The sequence below is a fragment of the Lissotriton vulgaris genome, unplaced genomic scaffold (genome assembly GCF_964263255.1).
Source record: "Lissotriton vulgaris unplaced genomic scaffold, aLisVul1.2 SCAFFOLD_371, whole genome shotgun sequence".
NCBI lineage: Eukaryota > Metazoa > Chordata > Amphibia > Caudata > Salamandridae > Lissotriton > Lissotriton vulgaris.
Genome location: NW_028253580.1, coordinates 486,308 through 508,874, shown reverse-complemented (window position 1 = coordinate 508,874; position 22,567 = coordinate 486,308). Strand labels below are relative to the sequence as shown.

At 43.4% G+C, this 22,567-nt stretch overlaps 1 protein-coding gene across 1 annotated transcript in view; it reads left to right on the top strand.

Moving 5' to 3' along the window:
• Positions 1-4,978: 4,978 nt before the first annotated feature.
• The window catches only part of LOC147660920 (DNA-directed RNA polymerase II subunit GRINL1A-like), a 64,266-nt gene continuing 46,677 nt past the window's right edge, over positions 4,979-22,567 (top strand). Inside the window, exon 1 of the mRNA XM_086951428.1 lies at positions 4,979-5,232. Within this exon, the coding sequence (XP_086807554.1) occupies positions 5,117-5,232 (116 nt within the window). The 5' untranslated portion in view covers positions 4,979-5,116. The remainder of the gene's footprint in view (positions 5,233-22,567) is intronic.

Sequence of the window (22,567 nt, the reverse complement as noted above, 5' to 3'; positions counted from 1 at the left end):
TTTCGTCAATGGACCAAGAAGATCCAGCAACTTGTCTTGGCACAGGCGCCAAGAACGGTCAATCCCCTTTTTGGGATCTTTATTAAATTTTTTAAGGTAGGTCAAAATTGTGGGGTCGACCTCCGGAGTGTCAGCCAATTTATCCGCCAACTCCGGACGAGGGCACTCGGAACGTAACCGAGAACGCACCTCCTGATCGAAAGAGTCACGGATATGGGCTTGGATATAATCCGCGACCTCTGGAGCAGGGCACCAAACCTTGGAATTAGGGTGTATGATATCCGTAGGCTCAAAGGTCAAGACCGGTGGATGTGAAGAGGCGTCTACAAATTTGTTCCTTTCGGGATTTTTTAGCCGGAGGGGGACCAGAGGGACCTGAAGATGACGAAGAAGAGGTATCCTCAGTGTCAGGAGGCGGAAGATGAGAGTGACAAACTTTAGCAGGAGCAGACAAAAGACTTGGCTAATCGTACAAAGTCCGACCTGTGAGGATTACTGGGTGACTTAGGGGAATGTTTGGAAGCAGAGGATGGAATCCAACCCTGTTGCTGGGCATAGTCAGTCAAATGACGTTTCAGTGGCCCAATTGCTCGGACCAATGCAGTATTGACGGAATGTTGAACGCCCTGGTCAAGGGCATCGACTAAATCATATTCAAATGATTCCTCCTGCTCCTCTTCATAATAATACTCCTCAGCGTCGACGTATTCTGCCATGGTGTTGAAAAACAATGCACACCACTGAGGAAAAACAGGTAGAAATATATAAATATACAGAAGTATATCTATATGCCCACAGAAAACCAAAAAGGCAAAGATCAGGTCACAACCAAGCTACCCTGTCAGGGGGGGTGACAGCCCCACGCAAGCTAATGAGGTAGAGCAAGAACTCGACCAAAACAATTAGAATTGAATGTGGAGGGACCAGCTTGCGTGTAAAATACACCCTAGGCACCGCCTCTAAAGATTATACAGCCCAAAACCTTCCGTGAGATAGAGGGCGTCAGAAGGAGCTCTCCGGCACACAAGTGGGCAAAGGCAATGAGGAAAAACGCCGCCTCGTAGCGTTTCCGGGCTCCTGTCACACGGAGCGTCAAAGTCACCAACGCGCATGTGTGGTGGCGTGTCTGCTACCCTGAAGAGGAGCGACGTGCGACACGCGCGCTTGAGTCCCCGAGCTCCGGTCCCACTCCACTAAACACCGACACGGGCACAAGGCGCCCGCAAGTCCAGAGAGGCGAACACGCGCTCTCCAACAACCACAATACAATGTCCTGTAAAACAATGAAAACGCCAGCGGCAGCACTACGCGCCCACGCAAAGCGGCTGCAATGAAGATACAAAGCGAAAGCGGCGTACAGCAATTACAACAGGACAGCAAGGTAACAGTCAATTAATCATTCAAGTAATACAAGAAACGTAGAAAAGCACTTAACTGGCTGCGAAGCAGCAAAGAAAGAGGAAGTGTTGTCCTCTATGGTGACTTATATAGCATGTACTCTCTATGGTTGCCTAGGGGCTCATGGGAGTTGTAGTTTACTGTTTTTTCTTTACTATGTTCCTATTGGCTGCTGTTGGTAGTAAAGAAATAGAGAAAGCATAATATGAGCCTCCTGTCCTCCTATAGAATTAGAGGCATAATACTGCAATATATGCTAGACACTCAGGCACAGGAACAAACGTTACGTAGGCAATGGTGGCACTTGTGCAAGTATCAAAGGCAAACAAAATGTGAGAGGTAGCAAACCGTGTGTTACAGGGGAAAAGTGGTGTGTGCATGGTACAAAAGAGTACAAACACAAGTACAAGGATAATACTGCAATAAATGGCAAACACTCCAACCACAAGAACACACTAGGAGGGCACTTCCATAGTCATGGAGGGAAGAATTTTCAGTAATGGAAAGTCTTCCTTCAGATAATAGAGAGGACGTGAATTACTTTTGGAGGTATCTTTGGAGGCAGGGGCGTAGCTAGAGCTTGTGGCGCCCGGGGCTATCCCTCAGATTGCCGCCCCTTAGGGGTGCTGGGGAAAAAGGCCGGTGAGCACTTGAAAGATATCCGAGAGACACGTAGTATTGCTGCTAATAGTTACCTCGATCATGCGAGTTACATGCACATACATTAATTTTTGCCCCTGAGAAAGTGTGACTTCTAGACGTTGAAATGTCACTCATAATTACAATGAAATTCTGAAAATGCCACACATAGCAATCTGACACCTTGGCAGCTATCATGGATGAGCCACAGACTCAGCCACCCACCCCTCTGAATCTGCTGCTGCTCTCCTCTTACCTCACTAGCTCCAAGCAGGGTCTATGGCAGGCAGGGGTGGTTCCAGGAGATGCAACTTCATAGTCACTGGTGCTGAACAATACTAGCGCATTCTTTGCAAGGTACTTCAGAAAATCATGCAAATAGTTCAATAATAAAGCCAGATTCTTCTCATCCAGAGGTGTGAAGGCAAGCATTGCTCCAATACGGACAAACAGTCTTAAAAGGTGAGGCGCTTCATAGACATGTGACATCCGTGCATGTGGATGATCAGCCAGAATTTCTGCATACTGTGGCCTCTCAAACTTGTACAGCAGCTGTGTGCCGAGTGGGAGATAGAAGAGCTGCTTTTGCCTAGTTATCAAGTCCCAGTCATCAAACAGCCACGGTTTGAGCTCCTCTGGAATCTTTACATTCACTCCAACTCTGTTTATAAACGTTTCCTCATTTGCGCTCATATGTCTGTGTGCATGCGTGCACAAAGGTCTGTGTGTACATGGGTGCATATGTCTGTGTGTACATGTGTGCATATGACTGTATGTACATCTGTGTGCACAGGTATGTGTGTAAGTGTGTGCATATGTCTATGTGCACGTGTGCGTACAGGTCTCTGTGGATGTGTGCGCACAGGTCTGGGTGTAAGTGTGTGCATATGCTTGTGTGCATGTGTATGCACAGGTCCGCGTGTATGAGTGTGCACAGGTCACTGTGTATGTGTGCTCATATGTGTGTGCATGTATGCGCACAGGTCTGTGTGTACATGGGTACATATGTCTGTGTGTACATGTGTGCATATGACTGTATGCACATCTGTGTGTACTTGTGTGCACAGGTCTGTGTGTAAGTGTGCGCATATGTCTAGGTGTAGTTGTGTGCACAGGTCTCTGTGCAAATGGTCTGTGAGTATGTGTGCGCTCAGGTCTGTGAGTATGTGTGCGCACAGGTCTACGTGTACGTGTGCTCATATATCTGAATGTATGTGTGTTCGCTGTTCTATGTGTAATTGTGTGCGGAGAGCATTTAGCTCTCCGTGACACGCCTCTCTTTACAATCGGGCCTGGAAGGTAAACCCAAGCCACAGCACATCCTGGTCGCTGACATTTCTGTCCCCTCTCGGGTCACCCACGGCTGAGTGATGAATAAATCATTCCCAGGCCTGCAATGCTTAAGAATGGCGGGAGAGGTCGAGGGCGGGTGTAAAGGAAGCAGCATACCTCGCTATGATAGGATCTATTAGTCGTACTTTGGGTTGTCTATTTATATACACGTTTGATTATTGCCTCTCTTTTTAGTTTAAAGTGTTTCTAAGGTATGGCTAAACAGCAGCTGGCCTTTAGGGGTGGGCATTTGGGTTATATTGTTACAATGACTTCTCCACGTGGTGAGGCATTGGGTTCCCTGACTGCCATAGTTTGTATGTTTAGTAGTTTCCACTTTACAACTGCCCTTTCTCAAGCTTCTCTTCATGCGTTCCTTGCGGAAGCTGGTACAAATACTCAACTACACACAAGCTGGCTGGTTTTGAGATCCTGGGTAGAATATCCCGATAGTGCTTGTGCTAGAGTGACCTAGGCTGCCAATGGCTTCAGTGAGATGTGTTTTTTTTTATTAATAACTGTATCAGATGTGTATTTGTATTCGGCAAAAAGAGCACGCCCGCTGCTTTTGGTGCACAGTGGCAGGCAGTGTATTTGACAGTTCATTGTCATCTTTTAATGACGCCGCTGCTGCTTTCAGCTCTGGACCAATCCTCAGCATTACAGCAGAATAGTGCATAATCTGTGAGGCAGACCCGACAAAGCTTGCTGTATGGGTTGTTTGACAATGAAGCCTATGCGTGTCTTGGTTCGGCAGGTGACAAGGAGAAAAGGTCCAGGGGGTTCTGTTTCCCTTTCAGTTATGTTTTTTTTGTTGCATAGCTTTAAAATTGAGAGTCGGACTTGTCAAATTCTAGAGAACCAGGAAGTTTAGCAGTCACGGTGTGTCCAGTATCACACAGTTAACCAAGTGTAGAAGCCAGGACTAATTAACTAATTTCCGTACTTGGCTGCTAGGCGACACCTGTCATTTCACCGGCCTGGATTAGTTTCAGTGATTTGCGGCCGCAAAGGGCCTCCAGTACCGCGGCCGCCTCAAAAATGTTGCCGCCTGGGGCGGACCGCCCCCCTCGCCCCCCCCTAGCTACGCGGCTGTTTGGAGGAGGAGAACATTGACGTCCCTTTTGAAGGCCTGGGGGGAGGTGGTGGTGGCGGCCCACTTACTTATCTAAAAAAAAACACAGAAATCCGTGATCTACATGTTACACTGTGTGCTGCATAGATTCCAGCCAATGTTCTCTGCCACACTTTGACCCCCCAAATAATGGGTTTCCGGAGTATATTTTTTTCATCGAATTCAAGCACTGGCTGTACCGACACACTTTTCTCCCCTATCGTTCGTAGCATCAGCAGCCGGAGTATTCTCCCTCCCCTCCAGACCACTCTAACCTATCAGACACACCAATCACAGTTGAAAGCGCGCCTCGAACAGTACTATTGTATGTACACAGTACAAGCACGTGGGGAATTCTCAGCCAATGAGCACTCCGGATGTTTTTAAGCGTAGTATGCAAGACTATGGTGCTGGCCTGCTCCAATCCATGGCCCACTTACATATGACGAGTCCCTCCCACACCAGAATGGGTTCCGCCATCGAACTGGCTTTTACACGACCCGGAAGCAATACAATTTCGTTCACATGCAATTTGGGACGAATAGTTGCCCATAAGTCGGAGTCGCTGACAGTCCGGGTATTCAGTGGAAAGGTGGTTGGTCATCTTTGAGCGAGGGAAATAGCCAGCGATATATGCCCGGCGACGTAAGCCTCATGGCGAAAAGCCTGAGGGATCGCGGGCTGCGAGGGAAGAGCTGCGAGGAGTTGCGTGAGATGTTGAAGCGACAAGAAAGTCTCATGGGAAACAGGCATGTTTGACGAGAAACATTTTGCGTGTTTGTATGAGACTTACCTTTGCTTTCTTTCGCCCATAACCCTCCTCCTAAGAAAACGTGTTACCCTTCATCTGCCTAACTGTACGGCTTTCAAATCATTATCAAGAACGTTTTGTGGCCGCTGATCACCTTGGAGTCAAATAGTCCTGGTACACACTTCAATGTGTGCTTTATAAATCGTCAGTTTGGCTAGGATGTGTCTCTGTTTAGCACCATTGTTGTGTTTGTACAATCGCACATCCATGACTTTGAGTGAGATGGAAAAATGGGGGCTCACTAAAAGGGTAGCGGCCAATTAAATTAAGACCGTTACTTAAACACGTAATCTACATTTCTCTAATTCCCATAGTGTTCCACCTAACCTGTATTGTTTTCCCTCTCTAAGCTTTCCGTGATTGTATTCAGATAAATAACACAGCAACTGGCATACATCTACAAGGACCATTGTCATTAGTTGTTAGATATTTAAGATAAACGAATGACAGCAAATAAATATTGAAAATGTTTCAGTTCTGAACTTTGTTGAGACTGTGAATTAAACATTATTGAGGCCGCTTCAGAGATCTCGTGGCCATCATAAACACCCTGCCCAAATAATTTTTTGTTTGCCATGATATCTGTCGCCAGATGGATTGTAAACCTGAAAAATAGGTTTATGAGTACTACAGAGGTGCTTTGGCCCTGCCCGCATGGAGGTAGCCAGTAGTACATGTGTAATGTACTTATGCAGTCTTAGCTAGGTTGAGGCTGTGCATTCTATAATCATGACTAGGGCTCCCGGTTTTATGGTATTTATTTTTTTGCTATTTCCGTTTGTATTTATCCATATTTATTTTTTGGCCAATTTATATGTATTTATCCACATTTATTTTTACGACAAGCAGAAGACGACGCTGCAGCTAGTATTTTTCCACATTTACTTGAATTGACAATGCATGCATGCACCTGGTTGTTATTGGTCAACATTATACATTCATCTGAAAACTTTACCTTTGTAGTACAAGCACTGTCTGCAGGAGATGGCAATAATCTTATCACCAATTAGGCAGCCACAAGCGCTGATAAGGCACGGGCTGACTAGGCTGCCAATAATGATTTATATCTTCTTTTGCCAGTGCCAGAACCTGGGCCCAAGTGAAATAAACTACATAATGCATGCGCCCCCAACCCAGTAAGGAGGCTGTAGGACATAAATCCTGGTGGTGACAGAGCGAGCCCCATGCTAAACGTTAGCTCTAACATGGCTTTAAGTAAGCCCAATTGTTTTTACTGGAAGCGTAGTGAACTAACCCATGGCTGCCAAGGTTTCAGATTGACATGTGTGACATTTTCATGTCAGTGAAATTATGAGAGACATTTTTATGACTGGGTGGCTTTGTTACGAGAAAAATCAAGCAGGCACACTTACTAATGCAACTCAAAAATGGTGCGGAGTTAAACCCTCCCCAGAAGGATGAAAGGAACAGCCAGCCCTTCTGAAACCTCCAACTAAACCTGACCCAGAGGCGCAATTAGAGTCAAATTCCGGGGAGGGGGGGGCCATTGGGGCTAATACAAATTTTGGGCGGGGGGCCAATAGGCAGAGTGGAGATGCAGGGATTATTAGTAGGGGTGAAGAAACAAGAAAGCCTTGTTAACAAGTGAACGGTCTTTTAAAGACCATTCACTCGGGAGCAGCTGCGATAAGCTCAAGACCTGTCTGTGTTTGTGTCCGGTAAGCTGTCTCAACCCGGACAGACACACACGACGCGGGGGGCGAAGACATTTGAGCCCTATTGGTGTTGCGCGCCTGCTCTCACCCATTTGGTTCTTCCTTCCCACTTTCTCCCTGTTGCTGCCCCCCCTCATTCGTGGTCTTTTTAAAAACAATGCATTTATTTTCTTTGTTTAGGAAGAGGCAGTAAATGACTGCTGGTGCACCTTAAACATTTTTTTTGCTGCTTTTAGTTTTCCAAACTATCCACCTTGGATCGGTAAATAAAGAAAGTGGCACCCATGACATTGTATATTCTAGCATGTGTAATGCAGCATGCGGGTGCCTACAAAATGATGCAACTAGGTGAATGCTCTTTTTTTATTAGCCTTTCATCTTGCTATATAGGTAGCATCTTGCTAATGCTGTACTTCATGACGAAAAGGCCCTAGCAAAGCAAAGAAAGCCCAAAACCTAGACTTATTGCTTTCCCAATGCTTGTTCACCAGTATTGCTTGCAGCTTGTGTCAATGAATCAGCTGGTGGCAAGCTTCAGCCTTGCCAGTCGTGTTACCAAAAGATATTCTATGAATGTTTCAATTAATGTTCTTACAGTGACTGTACGACTAGCCGGACTCCGCCTTGGGTCCCAAGAGTTACAGCAGACATGAATCTAATTCTTTGACTTTCTCTCCTAGTGACCTGACTGGCAAAGATCCTTACACCCTCCTTGTCCGTCCCAGTACATGCCGCCCACTCCACAATACACAGGCACACCTCTCATTGTACAGCCTCCAGCTGAAACGCCAATCATCTGTGAAGTGCTGCTTCAATAAGACGGGCGCCAGCCCGGGAGGCAGTCTCGGCACGGCCTGACACACAAGGAGGGGGGGGGGGGGGGGCTGGTGGGGGGGGGGGGGTTGTGAATAAGAGCTGAAGCCTGACCTGATCTGCAGTCAATTATGTGACATTTGTAGCACGTGCTACAACAGTGTAACAGTGCCTCGGCGGGGTAGCCTTTGAGATTACACATTGTAGGAGCTGCAGACGTCATGAATTGTATTACAAGCTTTTAAAGAAGGCTGGTTCAAGATGTTTGCTGCGTCTGACGACCCTACATTGCCTGCAGTGTACAGGGGAGCTGTTGCCATGCAACGTGACGCCTAAGCCAAAAAATCGCTGCAGGTGCTGCTTGGGCGCTCCTTCAAGGTTGTTGCATAAGTACAACTTCAGATTTCTCAGCAAGGGAAGGCTGATTATGCGGCCTATCTTTCTGCCGCTGGTGTGCTGTTCCAAGCATCTTCAACAGGCGCATGGCGCGGCAACTCTGAAGCACAGCAGCGTGGCAAAATTTACTCGTATTTTGCCGTTTCTACATATAAATACAGCCAGTGGAAAAATACTTTTCCGTCTGTATTTATATGTAAAAACGGAAAACCGGGAGCCCTAATCATGACATGGTAAGGTTCTAGGGGGTTGGGTGTTCAATGTTTTGACAGTTGGAGCATAGCTGCGCCCGGCACGACAAGTTCAAGTTCGGGCATTTTTATAGCGCACTACTCACCCAGTGGGTCTCGAGGCGCTTGGGGAAGGGGTTCATTATTTGTCGAATAGCCAGGTTTTAAGTTCTTTTCTGAAGGAGATGTGGTTTTGAGTAAGGCGGAGGTGAGTGGGGAGTGAGTTCCAGGTCTTGGCAGCAAGGAAGGAGAATGATCTGCCACCCATGGTGGATTTTCGGATGCGCGGGACTGCGGCGAGGGCTTGATTGTACGATCTAAGTTGGCGGGTGGGTTTGTAGAAGGACAGTCGAGTGTTGAGGCATTCGGGTCCTAGATTGTAGAGGGCTTTGTGTGCGTGGGTGAGAAGGCGGAAAGTAATTCTTTTGTTGACGGGAAGCCAGTGGAGGTCTTAAGTGTCCGGTGATGTGATCTTCGCGAGGGATGTCTAATATGAGTCTCGCTGATGAGTTTTGGATGCATTGGAGTTTTTTCTGTAATTTTGTTGTGATTCCGGCGTAGAGGGTGTTTCCATAATCCAGTCGACTTGTGACCAGTGTGTGGGTGACAGTCTTTCTTGTCTTGAGGGGGATCCAGCGGAAGATCTTTTTGAGAATGCGAAGTACGTTGAAGTAGGAGGATGAGACTGCGTTGACTTGTCTGGACATCGAGAGAGAGGAGTCTAGGATGAAGCCAAGGTTACGTGCATGGTCTGTGGGAGTGGGTGCTGTGCCCAAAGCGGAGGGCCACCAAGAGTCGTCCCAGGCAGAGCGGGAAGATCCTAGGATGAGGACCTCTGTTTTGTCTGAGTTTAGTTTTAGGCGGCTATGTTTCATCCATTCTGCTACTTCTTTCATGCCTTCGTGAAGATTGGTTTTGGCGGTGTTGGAGTCTTTGGTGAGTGAAAGGATTAACTGGGTGTCGTCGGCGTAAGAGATGATGTTATGTTGACGCGCGATGGGGGCGAGAGGACTCATGTAAACGTTGAAGAGGGTGGGACTGAGTGAAGATCCTTGTGGTACGCCACAGATGACTTCAGTGGCCTCTGAGTTGAATGGGGGAAGTCGAACTCTTTGAGTTCTCCCAGCGAGGAATGAGATGATCCAGTCCAAGGCTTTTCCTTGTATGCCGTTGTTGCTGAGGCGTTGTATAAGGGTGCTGTAGCAGACTGTGTCGAAAGCGGCGGAGAGGTCGAATAGAATGAGGGCCACAGTTTCTCCGTTGTCTAGTAGTGATCGGATGTCGTCGGTCGCTGCGATGAGGGCGGTTTCGGTGCTGTGTTTGGCTCGAAACCCGGATTGAGATGGATCGAGGGAGTTGTTGGATTCAAGGAAGGCGGCGAGTTGCTGCTGTTTCTCTTGGATTCAGTCAATATGTAGTCACATACAGTTCAAGAAGGTTTGCAAAAGCTAAAGGCGATATATATCCCCTGGGGCCTGGTAGGCCCAGTTCTTAGCTTACCTGCTCTGGCAGTACATACCCTGGCAGAGGTGAAGTGCGGTCCTGGCCCAGATCGACAAAGTTGGGCTGCACTCCTGGCAGGCATGGGCTTTCTCTCCCGAGCCGCGCTTACCACCGTCCAGAGAATCGGAGTTGCTCCCTTGTCTTAGTTGTAGCAGCAATTTAGTTTACCGGGCAGTGACTCAGACCTCAGGCCTCAGAGCTTCGAGTGGCGCCTCAAGGCAAATAGCGTCACTTCAGTGAACCTCACTGTCCGGTCACGCTGGTTTGGGTTGTCTTCTCCAGAGCCTCTCCTCGCACCTGGGGTTACAGCAACTTCCCACACAAGGGCGATGGTCCAATTGATACAACACCATTTCTAAGTGCCCAACGACAACTCCTGGCATACGGGTCGCCATCCTTCACAATACTGCACACAGGCAATGGCCCGATCGATGCAGCCATGTTCTGGGTGTGCGGTGGCCCCTCCTGGCATACGGGGTCACTGAACTTGACAACACAGCACACTGCCATGGCCCAATCGTTGCAGCACATTTCTTTGCACAGGAGCACCACACGTCTGGGCTGCCCTGTGGATCATGCTTCCTCCAACACGCTCCTCTGTTTCATGGGCAAACCTGTCTTGGAGAGTAGGCAGGTACTGGGACTCATGGAAAGGTGCTCTTTGTTTCCCTGGGCAATGTTCCCTCACCAAGCAGGGAGACTAGCAGGCTAGGTCCCTAGTCCTGATCACAGGCAGACGTCTTGCAGAGCTTCTCCTCCTCATGCAGCCCACCTGGCTGCTTGGCAGATGACAAAGTATGGGTTTCCGGACTCCCCTACTAATAGTTCTTTTCCAGGCATAATGTTATTTAGGGTCTGGACTTTTTAAGTTTTATGTTGGGGTTCTGCTTCTTTCATATGCCATCGCTCCCCTTCATCCTTCCTTCTGAAAGATTTCCGTCACACCATGCAGGATTCCAAAGCTGATTGACCCACAACATAATTTATGGGAGTGGCCAAAGTTCAAACCTGGATGTCAGCTACAGTGATCTATGTATCCCATTTCAAATCTGGACCCTTAGCCCTACCCTTTATGATTCCCTTATCAGCCTCATCTCCCTCTTCCTGAGATGTCTCCAGGCCCTTGCCTTGTGAACTGTCACTGAATGAAAGAGCTCTTTGAAATGCTCCACCTCACCCAGTACTTATTTCGCCCAGCTCACAGGAATGCAGCAATGTACAATTCTGTCAGTGGAGATTCTTCTACTCATGTTTTCACCAGGCAATCCTGGGCTTCCCTAATCGGAATCCAAGGTCCTCTTTGCGGTGTTCCATTACATGCATTTCTCCTTCAGCATACATGCACTTCTCCTTCAGCATACATCCACAGCACACTCTACTGTCTAGTATTGCTGTGCCCATGTACCATGATATCAGCAGCATTTATACATGCAGCACATGCACTCAGTTGCACACACTGTTCAATACTACTGTCTCTCTGTATTGCACGAGTGTCACTTTAAACCCACACTGCCAATGCACACGCATTTACCATGTGCACACTGTTACTTACTGCATCGCCTGTGTAGTGTATGTCTTGTGCACTCACATGCACTTCGCACATGTTTTCACTAGGCACACACTTCTACATCAACCTGATGTAGTCCAAGGTTGAGCTTTACACACAGCTGCAGAACCTTTAAAAATGCGAGTGAGCCTGCATTGACTCAAGGGAAAAAGGACTTGGTTACTACTATTGATAATCACACTGTATGCTGCTACCACCGTGCTTGTGCTGTTTAACTCTGGTGAAGGCAGTAGCCTTCTACCATTGAGGGCAGCGCTTTAGTTGCTTCTCCCGGTCCAACAACACGCAATCCATGAGACAGGCCTTTGCCATTGCACACACGCATGATCCGTGTTTGCCTATGGCAGAAAAAAGCCGCTTTAGGAATCCAGATAATTATACAGTCGGCCACTCAGGACAGGGGTACATGTCTTTACAATGCGGAGGACTTTTCCATCCCAATGGCAGACATGAGGGATTTAAGGCAATCCCATCCCCTTACATCATTAACTTTATACATCGGAGTGCATTTTTGTGTTTGCAAGAGTGCAATCCGAGCTGCCCATACAAACACTAATCTACATGAATTTTATTGACTGGCTTAACAGTGAAATTGTTGACTGACCATAGGTGCTCCACAAAAATGAGCTTTCAGAGTACTTCTGAGAGAGACGTTTATGCTTCACAAATGTTACAGTATAGGATTTGATTGGGCCGAATTTGTGTGCTTCCCCATAAAGACTGCTTGTAGTGTAAATTTTGGCTTATGCCAATGTCTGTACTCGAAACAACGGGACTGAGTTCGTTATGGTAGCACGCCAATGAAAATAGCTTTATGCATAATCTACTTATTATGACATTTTATGACAAAGGCAATAACAGGGATATGGAATTCCTATAGCCCGACGCCCGGGACATATTGTTTGGGTTCAAGGGCTACAAGTTTTCATGTGTACTTTGTCCTTGGGACATGTAGGGCCAACCCCCTACAGCCCAAACCCTTGGGCTGCCAATTTACAGTCCCACATATTGGATCAGGGACGAGCATTGTCTGTAGTTTAGGTAATATTTGATTCCCTGTGTTAATGCTGTTCAAATTTGTATTTATGGTTCATTAATGCAAACCCTTTATCATTAGGGTAGGTGCTCTAAGTGAATGTAAGCTCAGATTACACTACTGACAGAGGTTCCAGTATAAAAATGTGTACACACGTTTTCAATGTTTAGCAATATGAGGCTATGTATAATGCTCCCAGAATGTTACCTGATTAGATGCAAATATTTGCAGATGCTTGAAAGCAAGATTGGTGATTCTTTGCTCCCAAAATAAAATGTTCACAAAAAAATGCAAAAACATTTAGCTAAACTACTGTAAAATTGTAGGTACCATTTCATTGCAGCATCATTTAGTAAATGTGTTGATGTATGCTTGTATTCCCCAAAAATATCCATAATAGAAAATCATTGTAACCAGTTTTAATAAGATTATGGTGAAAATAGAAATAAACAAGCGTTGGTAAATCCAATATGTCTGAAATGGTTGATCAGCCTTTTGGTTTTGTCAATGCATGACTTGTTCTGGCATGGTTTTTGTAAAACCTTATTGGTGTGGAAGCTGCCGGGCCCTCACCATTACAACAAACATTGGCAAAAGCAAAAACTGTGTGGCATCAAAAAGCACACCTTGCCACAGTAGTTCCTGGCACTGAACAAAACAACTGTTTGTCGATGTACTCCTTGTGAAAGAACAGAATGAGGTCACTCACAGTGAAGCTAGCCGATAGAGAGAGAGAGACACATAATTTTAATAAACACTAAAGGCCATGGTGAATGCCAGACCTAATTATGGGCCCAATTATTAAATAAAGTCTCAAAAGTGCACCCATGTCCTTGCATTAAGTGCAGAAATACGGCTTTCGTGAATTCACAATACTTTACAGTAGCAGGCCAAGAAATAGTACTCCTGGAAGATATTTGTGAACTGCATTTTAGCATGAGCAAATATGCAGGTGAATTTGCTCATGAGAAGATCTGAGTGTTTGCAAGTTCACTTTCCCTCCAACCACTTCTTTTCCAACCCTGGAAGATGTTTTATGTCTACCATTGTCGGGAGTACATTTCCAACCTTTCTTAGTAGGGGACGAGATTATAGATGAGATGGTGCACACCCTTAACCTCTTAAGTGCTGCGTTGGGGCGTTGGCCGACGGCAGCACTACCTCCCCAGTGCTGCGCACGTCCATTGGACGTCCATTCAGCACTAGTTCCAATGGACAGCGCAGCACTGGGGAGGGATATTTGCGCCGCATCTAAGGTGTTAAAACATGTAAGTTAGTAAGTTTGCACAGACAATAAGGCATTCTAACCCTGGAACTGTTGCTTACCATTACCCCCAGCCCCAGTATGTACATCTGCGGAAACGTAGCAACATAAGGGAATTGCTAGTACTCAAACCCTACTATCCTATGGTATGAGCCCTGCCATAATCAGAGAAGCTATTTCAGATCTCTTATACAATGAGATGTCAGAAATAATTTGTCGCCGCATTACATGGTTCAAAGGGGACGAGGATTTTTTTACAGGACAAGTAGATTTTTGAAGCAACCTTTCCCATGGACTAGTAGACATTTAATTAAATTCCACACCCCTGCAATAGGCCTAATCTATTTACTGTGAAAAGCATATGTTAAAGTCAATAGGCCTGTAAAGCTGGATTGTTATTACATTACTGTAATAGCAATCCTAAAAGCCTACAGATAGGTATTTTGATACATGGAGTACTGTAGTAGGCACTTCTATTGTTGTAGGTGACTCCATATGAAAAACTGCAGATATAGAGGAGCTACTATTTAAGAATTCTGGTTAGGCCATTTTAGGAGAGTGTGTATTTGCTTAGCAAACTGTGATTTTGCATATACCTTTCTAATTTTAATGCTGTTTGTCTGATGGTTGCCTTGTGAGAAAAGTTTATGCTCAAAACTGCAGGTCTCAATTTATTATGGTTTTGAGCTATGGGTGTGACTGGTACGCTCGGAAATGTTATGTCCAAGGCAATATTTCTAGTCTGCTTATTATGAAACGCTATGACTAAGGCAGTTGGTTTAATTTGTTCGCTTTTTTTATTATTTATTTTAGTTATACTTTTTCCCTTGGTTGGGCAAAGTATCATCCTTGTACTGCTGTGGCATTACTTTAAGTCAGTTGATTGGTGGGTCTACATCAAATCGGTTCCACATATTCATGAGTAGCACATATAATTTTCCACCCAGGATAATGTCTTTCAATAGGGATAACTCCTTACCAAGCATACATCGGGTCCTTAGTTTACCTCAAAGTTTTTTCCAAAGGTATTGCGCCATTCTTTCTTCAAAATTATTAGTAGCATTACATGGCACCTGATGTATAGAGTTAATGTACATTTTTCAGTACATCACAATCACCTGTCTCCAATATACCCCACTTTTGCAATTGAAAATCTGATTCTTGGGTTGCTTTTTTCTCCAGCATTTTATGAATTTTCTCAACTTACATTAATGTAGATAGTAGGAATAGGAAGTCTTTGTTTGAATATAAACCAAAGGAAAGTCTCAAAACTATTGCAGCATTTAAATTATATTTTAATATTCGTCATGGTTTGGTTTCTGGTTGATTAATGTCTACAGTGCCACCCTACTTTTCTGGAACTAGTTTATTTCTGGTTACTTGTTCCTAATTGTAAAATACTTCTCAAAAATACGACCTGTAGCCTAATTTATTTTTTCTTTAGTATATTTCCATTGTTTTTTTCTTTTAATCGCCAATTCATGTTTTATCATGGATAATTTGAAGCTTTCACTGGATGTTTGTTCATCATATGTTGCTTATTTCTACAATAGTTTGTCATCTCTTGTAGAATAACTTCACGGTCTATCCATTGCATGTTTAAATATAATTTCCAGTATTCAGTTGGAGTATTTTTAGCCCACTCCTCATGCATGCACTGATTAGGATGTGCATGCATAGGAATAGTGTACATGTAGTCCTCTTGGGATGTGACTTACTTAACTGTACCTCCGTAATTAGGTCCCCTGCAGCACTTATTGAGTTGTCTTTTCAACAGTTTCTCCAACCATTGTGATTTCTGTTGCAGCAGACTACTCACACTTTTTTGATGACTGTCCTACCTATTAAGATTTATATACTGTTTCTTTGAGTAACTCGGCTGCTTTCCCCTTTCGCCTCAAGTCTTTTTTTAGTGGCATTCATCTTCTAATTTTATCTAATGATATACAGTAAACGACACTCCTAGTTTAAAAAATATATATTAATTCAGGACTAGTAATCTATGATTTCTAAGTAAGAAGCAAAATGATTTTTGTCATTAAGTGCTTACTTTTGTTCTTGTTGTGCACTTTGCTTGGTCTATTGTTTTACTGTGATATTGGAGCACTATTGAAACAAAGATAGGGCTTGTAAACATTCACCACGATGAAGACCATGCAGGTTCTACATATTAGTATAAAGTTGTGGTGCCCCACCTATAGAAAGACCCCAGATGAAGAACGTATCCTAATTCATTTGGGGTAAGATAACTCTAAGTACGTCTTTCCTTAAAAGCAACTAGGAATACAGTTGTCAATAATGAAAACATATTCTTTTGCCTATAGGGAATTGTCACCCCTTTGGACCTAAATAAACCCATGTAATGAATGCTCTACTTGAAACTGCCAACAGATATATTAACATGTATGCAAGGTGAGCAGTTATGTACTATTTCTTTAGTGGAACCACAAAGTTTAAAAGAAACATAGACCACTTACCCGCATTTTACCCTGTTTTTTTAGAAAATTGTAATTAAAATATCAAGTCCGGACGATACAGCCCTGATACAGCCTCGTTACATGAGAATAGTATTGTCCCTGTACATGAGTACATTTTTAGGTAAGAACATAAGATTGGTTATAAGGAAAATATGTTTTGTTTTAGAAATTGAAGTAAGGGTCAGCTTAAAATCTTGCATATTGCCTTTTGCAATAAACTAAGGCAATGAATATGCACTAATAAACGGTTGATAGAAGCGCCATGAAACTTCTCAGAAATATGGGTATTAAGAAAAGAGATGTATAAAATATTAGGATGATAATCTAAACACTATTTCCTTCTCGCTCTATTTTTCTATCCCTTTACTCTTCTTCTTAATTAATAGGTTGTAGGTTCTACTTTAGAACAAGATGAAGCCCCTAAAAGTCACATGCAAACAAGTGTAATTTGAGTGAGGACATTAATAACATCATGTATCATGAAAAATGAGAAATAACCATCAATCAAATTATTGGATTAGATAACACGAAAGTAGTCCTTGTAGATGTCAAAATGTATAAATATGTCTTTAGATAAAAGGTGTTAACTTTGTATTTTGGTAAAGATTTTTGCCGCATTGTACCTCTTTGTCTGTACACACACAATACAGTATGGCTTGTTCTTGAAACCCTTCTATATGCGTAGGTGTCTGATATTTGTTTATAAAAAGCGGTATATCATAAATGTGAAAATAATTTCTTGCCAATAGAATGTTGGAACAAACATGAAACTAGTTCTGTTATATTGTCTCACGTTAGGAGGCTAAAAAAGTAAAACATTGTTATGATCTTTCTTATAGAAACTTGATGGTATAAGTCCTGATGAAGGCATATTCATTATGTCGAAACGCGTCGACCGGATGCCATCTAACCTCTTTTTAATTTTTTTGTGAATACACATGTATCATTATATTGTCATTTTATCAATTCTGATCAATGCACTGATTTTTATTATTCCTTTTTAATCAAATTAAAAATGTATATTTTCTAAACTGAACTAGTTTGTTTGTTTAATCTATTGTGCAATTGCTTTAGGTGTATGCCTGGGAGTGTTATTTTACATATATTGTTTACCCTGTCCCAGGATATTGATCCGTATCAGGGGGTCCTTGTTAACACAGGACCATGCAGGTTGAATCATGTTGGTGTCAGCTATTGCTTCTTATGGATATCCCAATGAAACTATGGAATTACGGCAATTCAGGTGCAGCTTGTCAATTCATTGCTCTTATGAGCACCCACACACATTCCAACGGTTTGTAGCAAAACTCTTTAGTACAGAAAAGCAACACCAGTGCATTTCAGCTCAAATGTGCCTTGTTCACAATAATTTGACATAAAAACATGTGACGTCTCAAAGACTCATGCAATCATAGCAGTAGCCGATATGTATATTCTGAGGCATTGTGGGAATTGTAGTTCCCCATTCTTCAAAATTCATAATATTTATCCATATCCTTTTAGGTTTTATACATTTTTAATTTTTTGTTTATAGACAATTGACTCATTTGTCAATAGACAGTCCCAGTTGATCCAAACAATAATATATACAAATTCTGTGAAATATGTAGAGCTCCTTGGAGCAGAATTAAGGAGAGTGACAAGGCAATCATGCAATAATTTTTTGTAGTGGTCCACCATAATGTTCAGATATTGTTGTTCACATTATAGTTGTCAGAGAACTGCTGTAACGATCATTAATCGATTGTGCAGCATGTGTGGAATATTTGATTACTGCCATATCTTAAGCCGCTGTCTGCTATTCAATACATGCATCTTGCATATTGATTCCCTGCTCAAGTGGAATCTTGCTGTTCAAAATGTACATGTTTTCACAATAATGCCATCATTCTGTTGTTGGGCAAATCAGCATTGCTTTGAGGTGTACTGAATGTTAATTCTTTGTCAAGTCAACAGCTCTTATTTTTCTTCCAGTATAGACCAGAAAAGCACGCATAAAACCCAAATATAACATTAGATAAGATGCGGTACGCATTACACCTGTACATACAAACATGCATTAACATAAATATACAAACAGTAATTTAAAAACACAAACCTGGCACAGAATTCTGTGTAATTGGGGTAAAGAAACACGCTAAATACAGATCTATATTATTTAATCTTCACAAAAACAACAGGCCTAATTCTGTGTAATAACAGTGCATGTTGGATAAATATGTACATATGATTTTATTCAGTTCCTTTTGGTACAAAATTATATATTTTTCCCATGGCTATTCACTGTATATATTTGTAATTATTGTTTCTTCTTTCTTCTTCTTTTTTTGCTGTTTTGATATTTTCAGTGATTATTTTTACATACATATAATTCATTATTAACAATTCACCACCACATATGTGCATAACACATACACAAAATATATATATATCCCAGACAATACATGACCGTGCTATACAAAAATTCGAATTCAAAACTAGGAGAGGAAGTTCCTATGTTGGCAAATAATTTCAAAGACTGGCGGTCGATTAGAACATGACAAGTGTTTCGGTGTTTTGTGCCTTCGTCAGCGAAACCGTCTCAACGATTTCTACAATAAAGCGCACAATAAACATAATAAGACACATGTAACAGCACTCTAGGCCTGAAAATCAGATATTGATACAATTGCTAACACTAAGTGCTTCACTATATTTAATGTCTATGCCCATGTTAACACGAGAGCAGCTGTTTCTCTAAATCGCTACACACAAGTATAGAAACACGCACTCATTACGTGAAAAAACGAAATCCAGGTTATATAGACTGTACAGAAAAAGGAGAATTAAAATGGGAATTTAAAGTTACTTAAATAGAATAAACCCAGATACAGCTGAATCACCCGTGAAGAGAAAAAGTTTTATTACTTCGATAGTTAATTATTCATGCTCATGAGCAAGCTAAGGTCGATGGAAATAAAGAAAAGAGAAACAGGAAATCACTGCATTGGTAATCCTTACTGTTTTGCTGTCCATAGACCAAACTATTATTGTCTTCAATCTTATTAAATTATTCATCATTATTTATAACCTGTGTGTTAACGAGATAGTTGGGGAATAAAGCAGGGCTCGAAAATTCCACTCGATCGCTCGCATAGTCAAGCTAAATTTAACAAGGTCGAGCCGTTTTTAGGTCCTACTCGCCCTTTCTGGCGAGTAGGAAAACAAACCAACTTTTGTCCTCTGTCTGTGAAAACGGAGCAAATGTGACTAGATAACAAGATTGAAAGGAATTTGTATTGCTCACAAAGTTAGAGCAATAAAGATGCCTTTAAATCTTGTTATCTTGTTACATTTGCTTCGCTTTCAGAGACGGAGGTCAAGTAGGTTGCAGTTAGGTCAAGGACATTTTTTTACGGTACTAGTCCTGCAGGACTAGTACCATTTTGGGGATTTTTCGAGCCCTGAATAAAGGATAAATTAATGTCATTATCCTATAATGTACCTATAGTCCTAAAGCAAAGCAATGGTCTACAATCTGTGACAGCTGAAGACAATGTTCATTAGATACTGTGAAGCGTCACATGGGTTCATTCAATTCTATAATGATATGTAACATAAGGAAAACATGAATTAATTGGAGAAGTGTGGCTCAGGGGTTAGAGGCAGCAGACCCGGAAGCTGAGATCGGTCCTGGACCAGGGTTCAATTCCCCGCCTCGGCGGGTCTTGGGCTCAAAAATTCCACGGACTCGATAATTCTCGTTCCGGTGCCTACTCGACTCATGGGTTCACACTCTGCGACTCTGGGCAATAGCTTGCTTAATCTCCACTACGGCCCCTCGCGGCGGGATGCCTGGCTTTCACCTTGTGGATACCCTACTGGGGTTATCTCACAGGGGAATACCAGGACGGGTTCCCAAGGCAAGCGCCTTGATGCCTGCGGGTGATACGTGCGCTATATAAATCGCAATACATTTACATTTACATTTACATCTCTATACATTATTTTATTGTTCAAAATAGCTGATTATTTGAATAATCTATGGAGGTATTGTCCTATTATGTACCTGATTGTAAACAACTGTTGAGTATCAAGAACCAATTAGTGTTCTGATTGATGACTCCTAAGGGTTACTCAATCTGTAAAAATGAATTTGGACAATATTTTTAAAAAAAAGATTACTCTAAAGTCTGTGCTAAAGTTTTAATTTGAGAAAAAGTTTATTTTAGCGTGCTAGTCTTATAATATTATTGTGGGATTGGGTTGTAATACTCACAATATATTTAAATAATGGCACTCCAGCATCTTAGAAATTGGAAACAAATGTGAACAGTTATCTTCATATATCTGATAGCTGGTCTACGGTGCTTTAAAGGGATAAATGATAAATGAAGAACAGTCTTTGACAAAAGCCACCCAATGGCGTTCCTGATTACCGTTGTTATCAATCTAGTCTGTTTATACTTACTTAAGGATTTTGCAACTACATCTGGAAGGGATTCTAGATGGAGTCCTCTGCCATTTATATCATATTTATCTCCCACACGTTTTATCTGGAACAATAGATATAAGCATGTATGAAATAACCTATGTGATGCATTTCCCCTGTAGTAGGTAATATCAATGTTTCAGATGTTATTTAAATTGTGTATATATACATATGTATATATATATATATATACTTTTGGGGTATCACTGCGGGAAGAAGTTACTATTTTAGAGGTATTGAGGTATTCAGTATCTCTCTATTCCTTTCTGTACGTTCTCACATGAGAGATGCAATGCGGGTGTCTGTCCCGAAGAGTGTATCTTTATACCCTTCTGATTGAACAATGCACGGACCCACATAAGGCTCACAATCAAATTGCCATATTAGGAAACGTTTGATTAGGTTATTGCAACAACCCGCTGTGTATAGAACCGTGTGGAGATATCCCCCTCATTCTGCCTTAAATAGAAATGGGAGTTGTATAATGGCATCTAGTTCTTAAACTCTATGATTATATTGCGCTTTTAAAGACAACAACACAGTTGATATCCTGAAGTTGCTACTTAAACTGTCATGTAGTGGTCGCCTTGTGACCAGTGCGTGGGTGACCGTCTTTCTTGTTTCGGTGGAGATCCAGCGGAAGATTTTTTTGAGCATGCATAGGATGTTGAAGCATGATAAGACGGCGTTGACTTGTCTGGTCATTGAGAGGGAGGAGTCTAGGATGAAGCCCAGGTTACGTGCGTGGTCCTTTGGTGTGGGTGCGTTTCCCAAGGCCGGAGGCCACTATGAGTCGTCCCAGGCGGAGGGGGATGATCCTAAGATGAGGACTTCCGTTTTGTCTGAGTTCAGTTTTAAACGGCTGTTCTTCACCCACACTCCTTTCCTGGGTATCGTAGCGCTTTGCTTGAATTGACTGTAAAGAATTAGTGCCTGCTACTGCTCACTACTGCTGTCCATTGCTCGCATTGTAATTGTGCTAGTTTGTCCATTGCTCGCATTTAAATCTGCATATTTAGCGCTCGCATTGCTTAATTTTATAATTAGCGCCTGTTTGTGCCGGTGCCACTGCCCTTTGTGCCCCAATCTCGTCCTGTTGTCCTGTTTCGGTTCTACTTTCACTGCCATTTGTTGTTGTGCCTCGTAGCCAGCCTCTCCACCCTGCCTCCCAGCTGCTCCTCCCTCGCCCCACCCCTCCACTATCCACTCATGACAGATGCTTTTGCGTGCAGCAGAAGCGCGCCGAAGGTGCGCCAAAGGTAAGCCCGTCTACGCCCGTCCGCGCCTGGACCGTGCCCAGCGCCATACCCCCTGGCCCCCGCAAAATCCACTCTGCCCGCATAACGTGCGACGCCGCAACCCTCTCATCCCTTAACCCTGGCCGCCCATCAAACTGCTACCAAGCCGCCCCAGGACACACCCATGGACCCTTCACCTGCCACTCGTGCAAGTTCGACTGCATCAGGACCCACACCAAATCCACAAACTCCAAACAGAGCTCCAACACGAACCACCTAAAATGCATCCTGCTCAACACCCGCTCGGTCCACAGACACGCCATTGAACTCTGGAACCTACTCGACACTACGTCGCCGGATGTCGCCTTCCTTACAGAAACCTGGATGAACGCCTCATCAGCACCGGACATCGCCAAAGCCATCCTGGACGGCTACAAGATCATCCGAAAGGACCGCACCAACCAAACAGGAGGAGTCATCGGCATCGTCCATAAGAACACCATCCGTATCACAACCAGTTCCGACGATTACCTCGCAACCGTCGAACAACTTCACTTCCAGATCCACACCGACCCCAAGACCACACTCAGAGGCACCCTCAT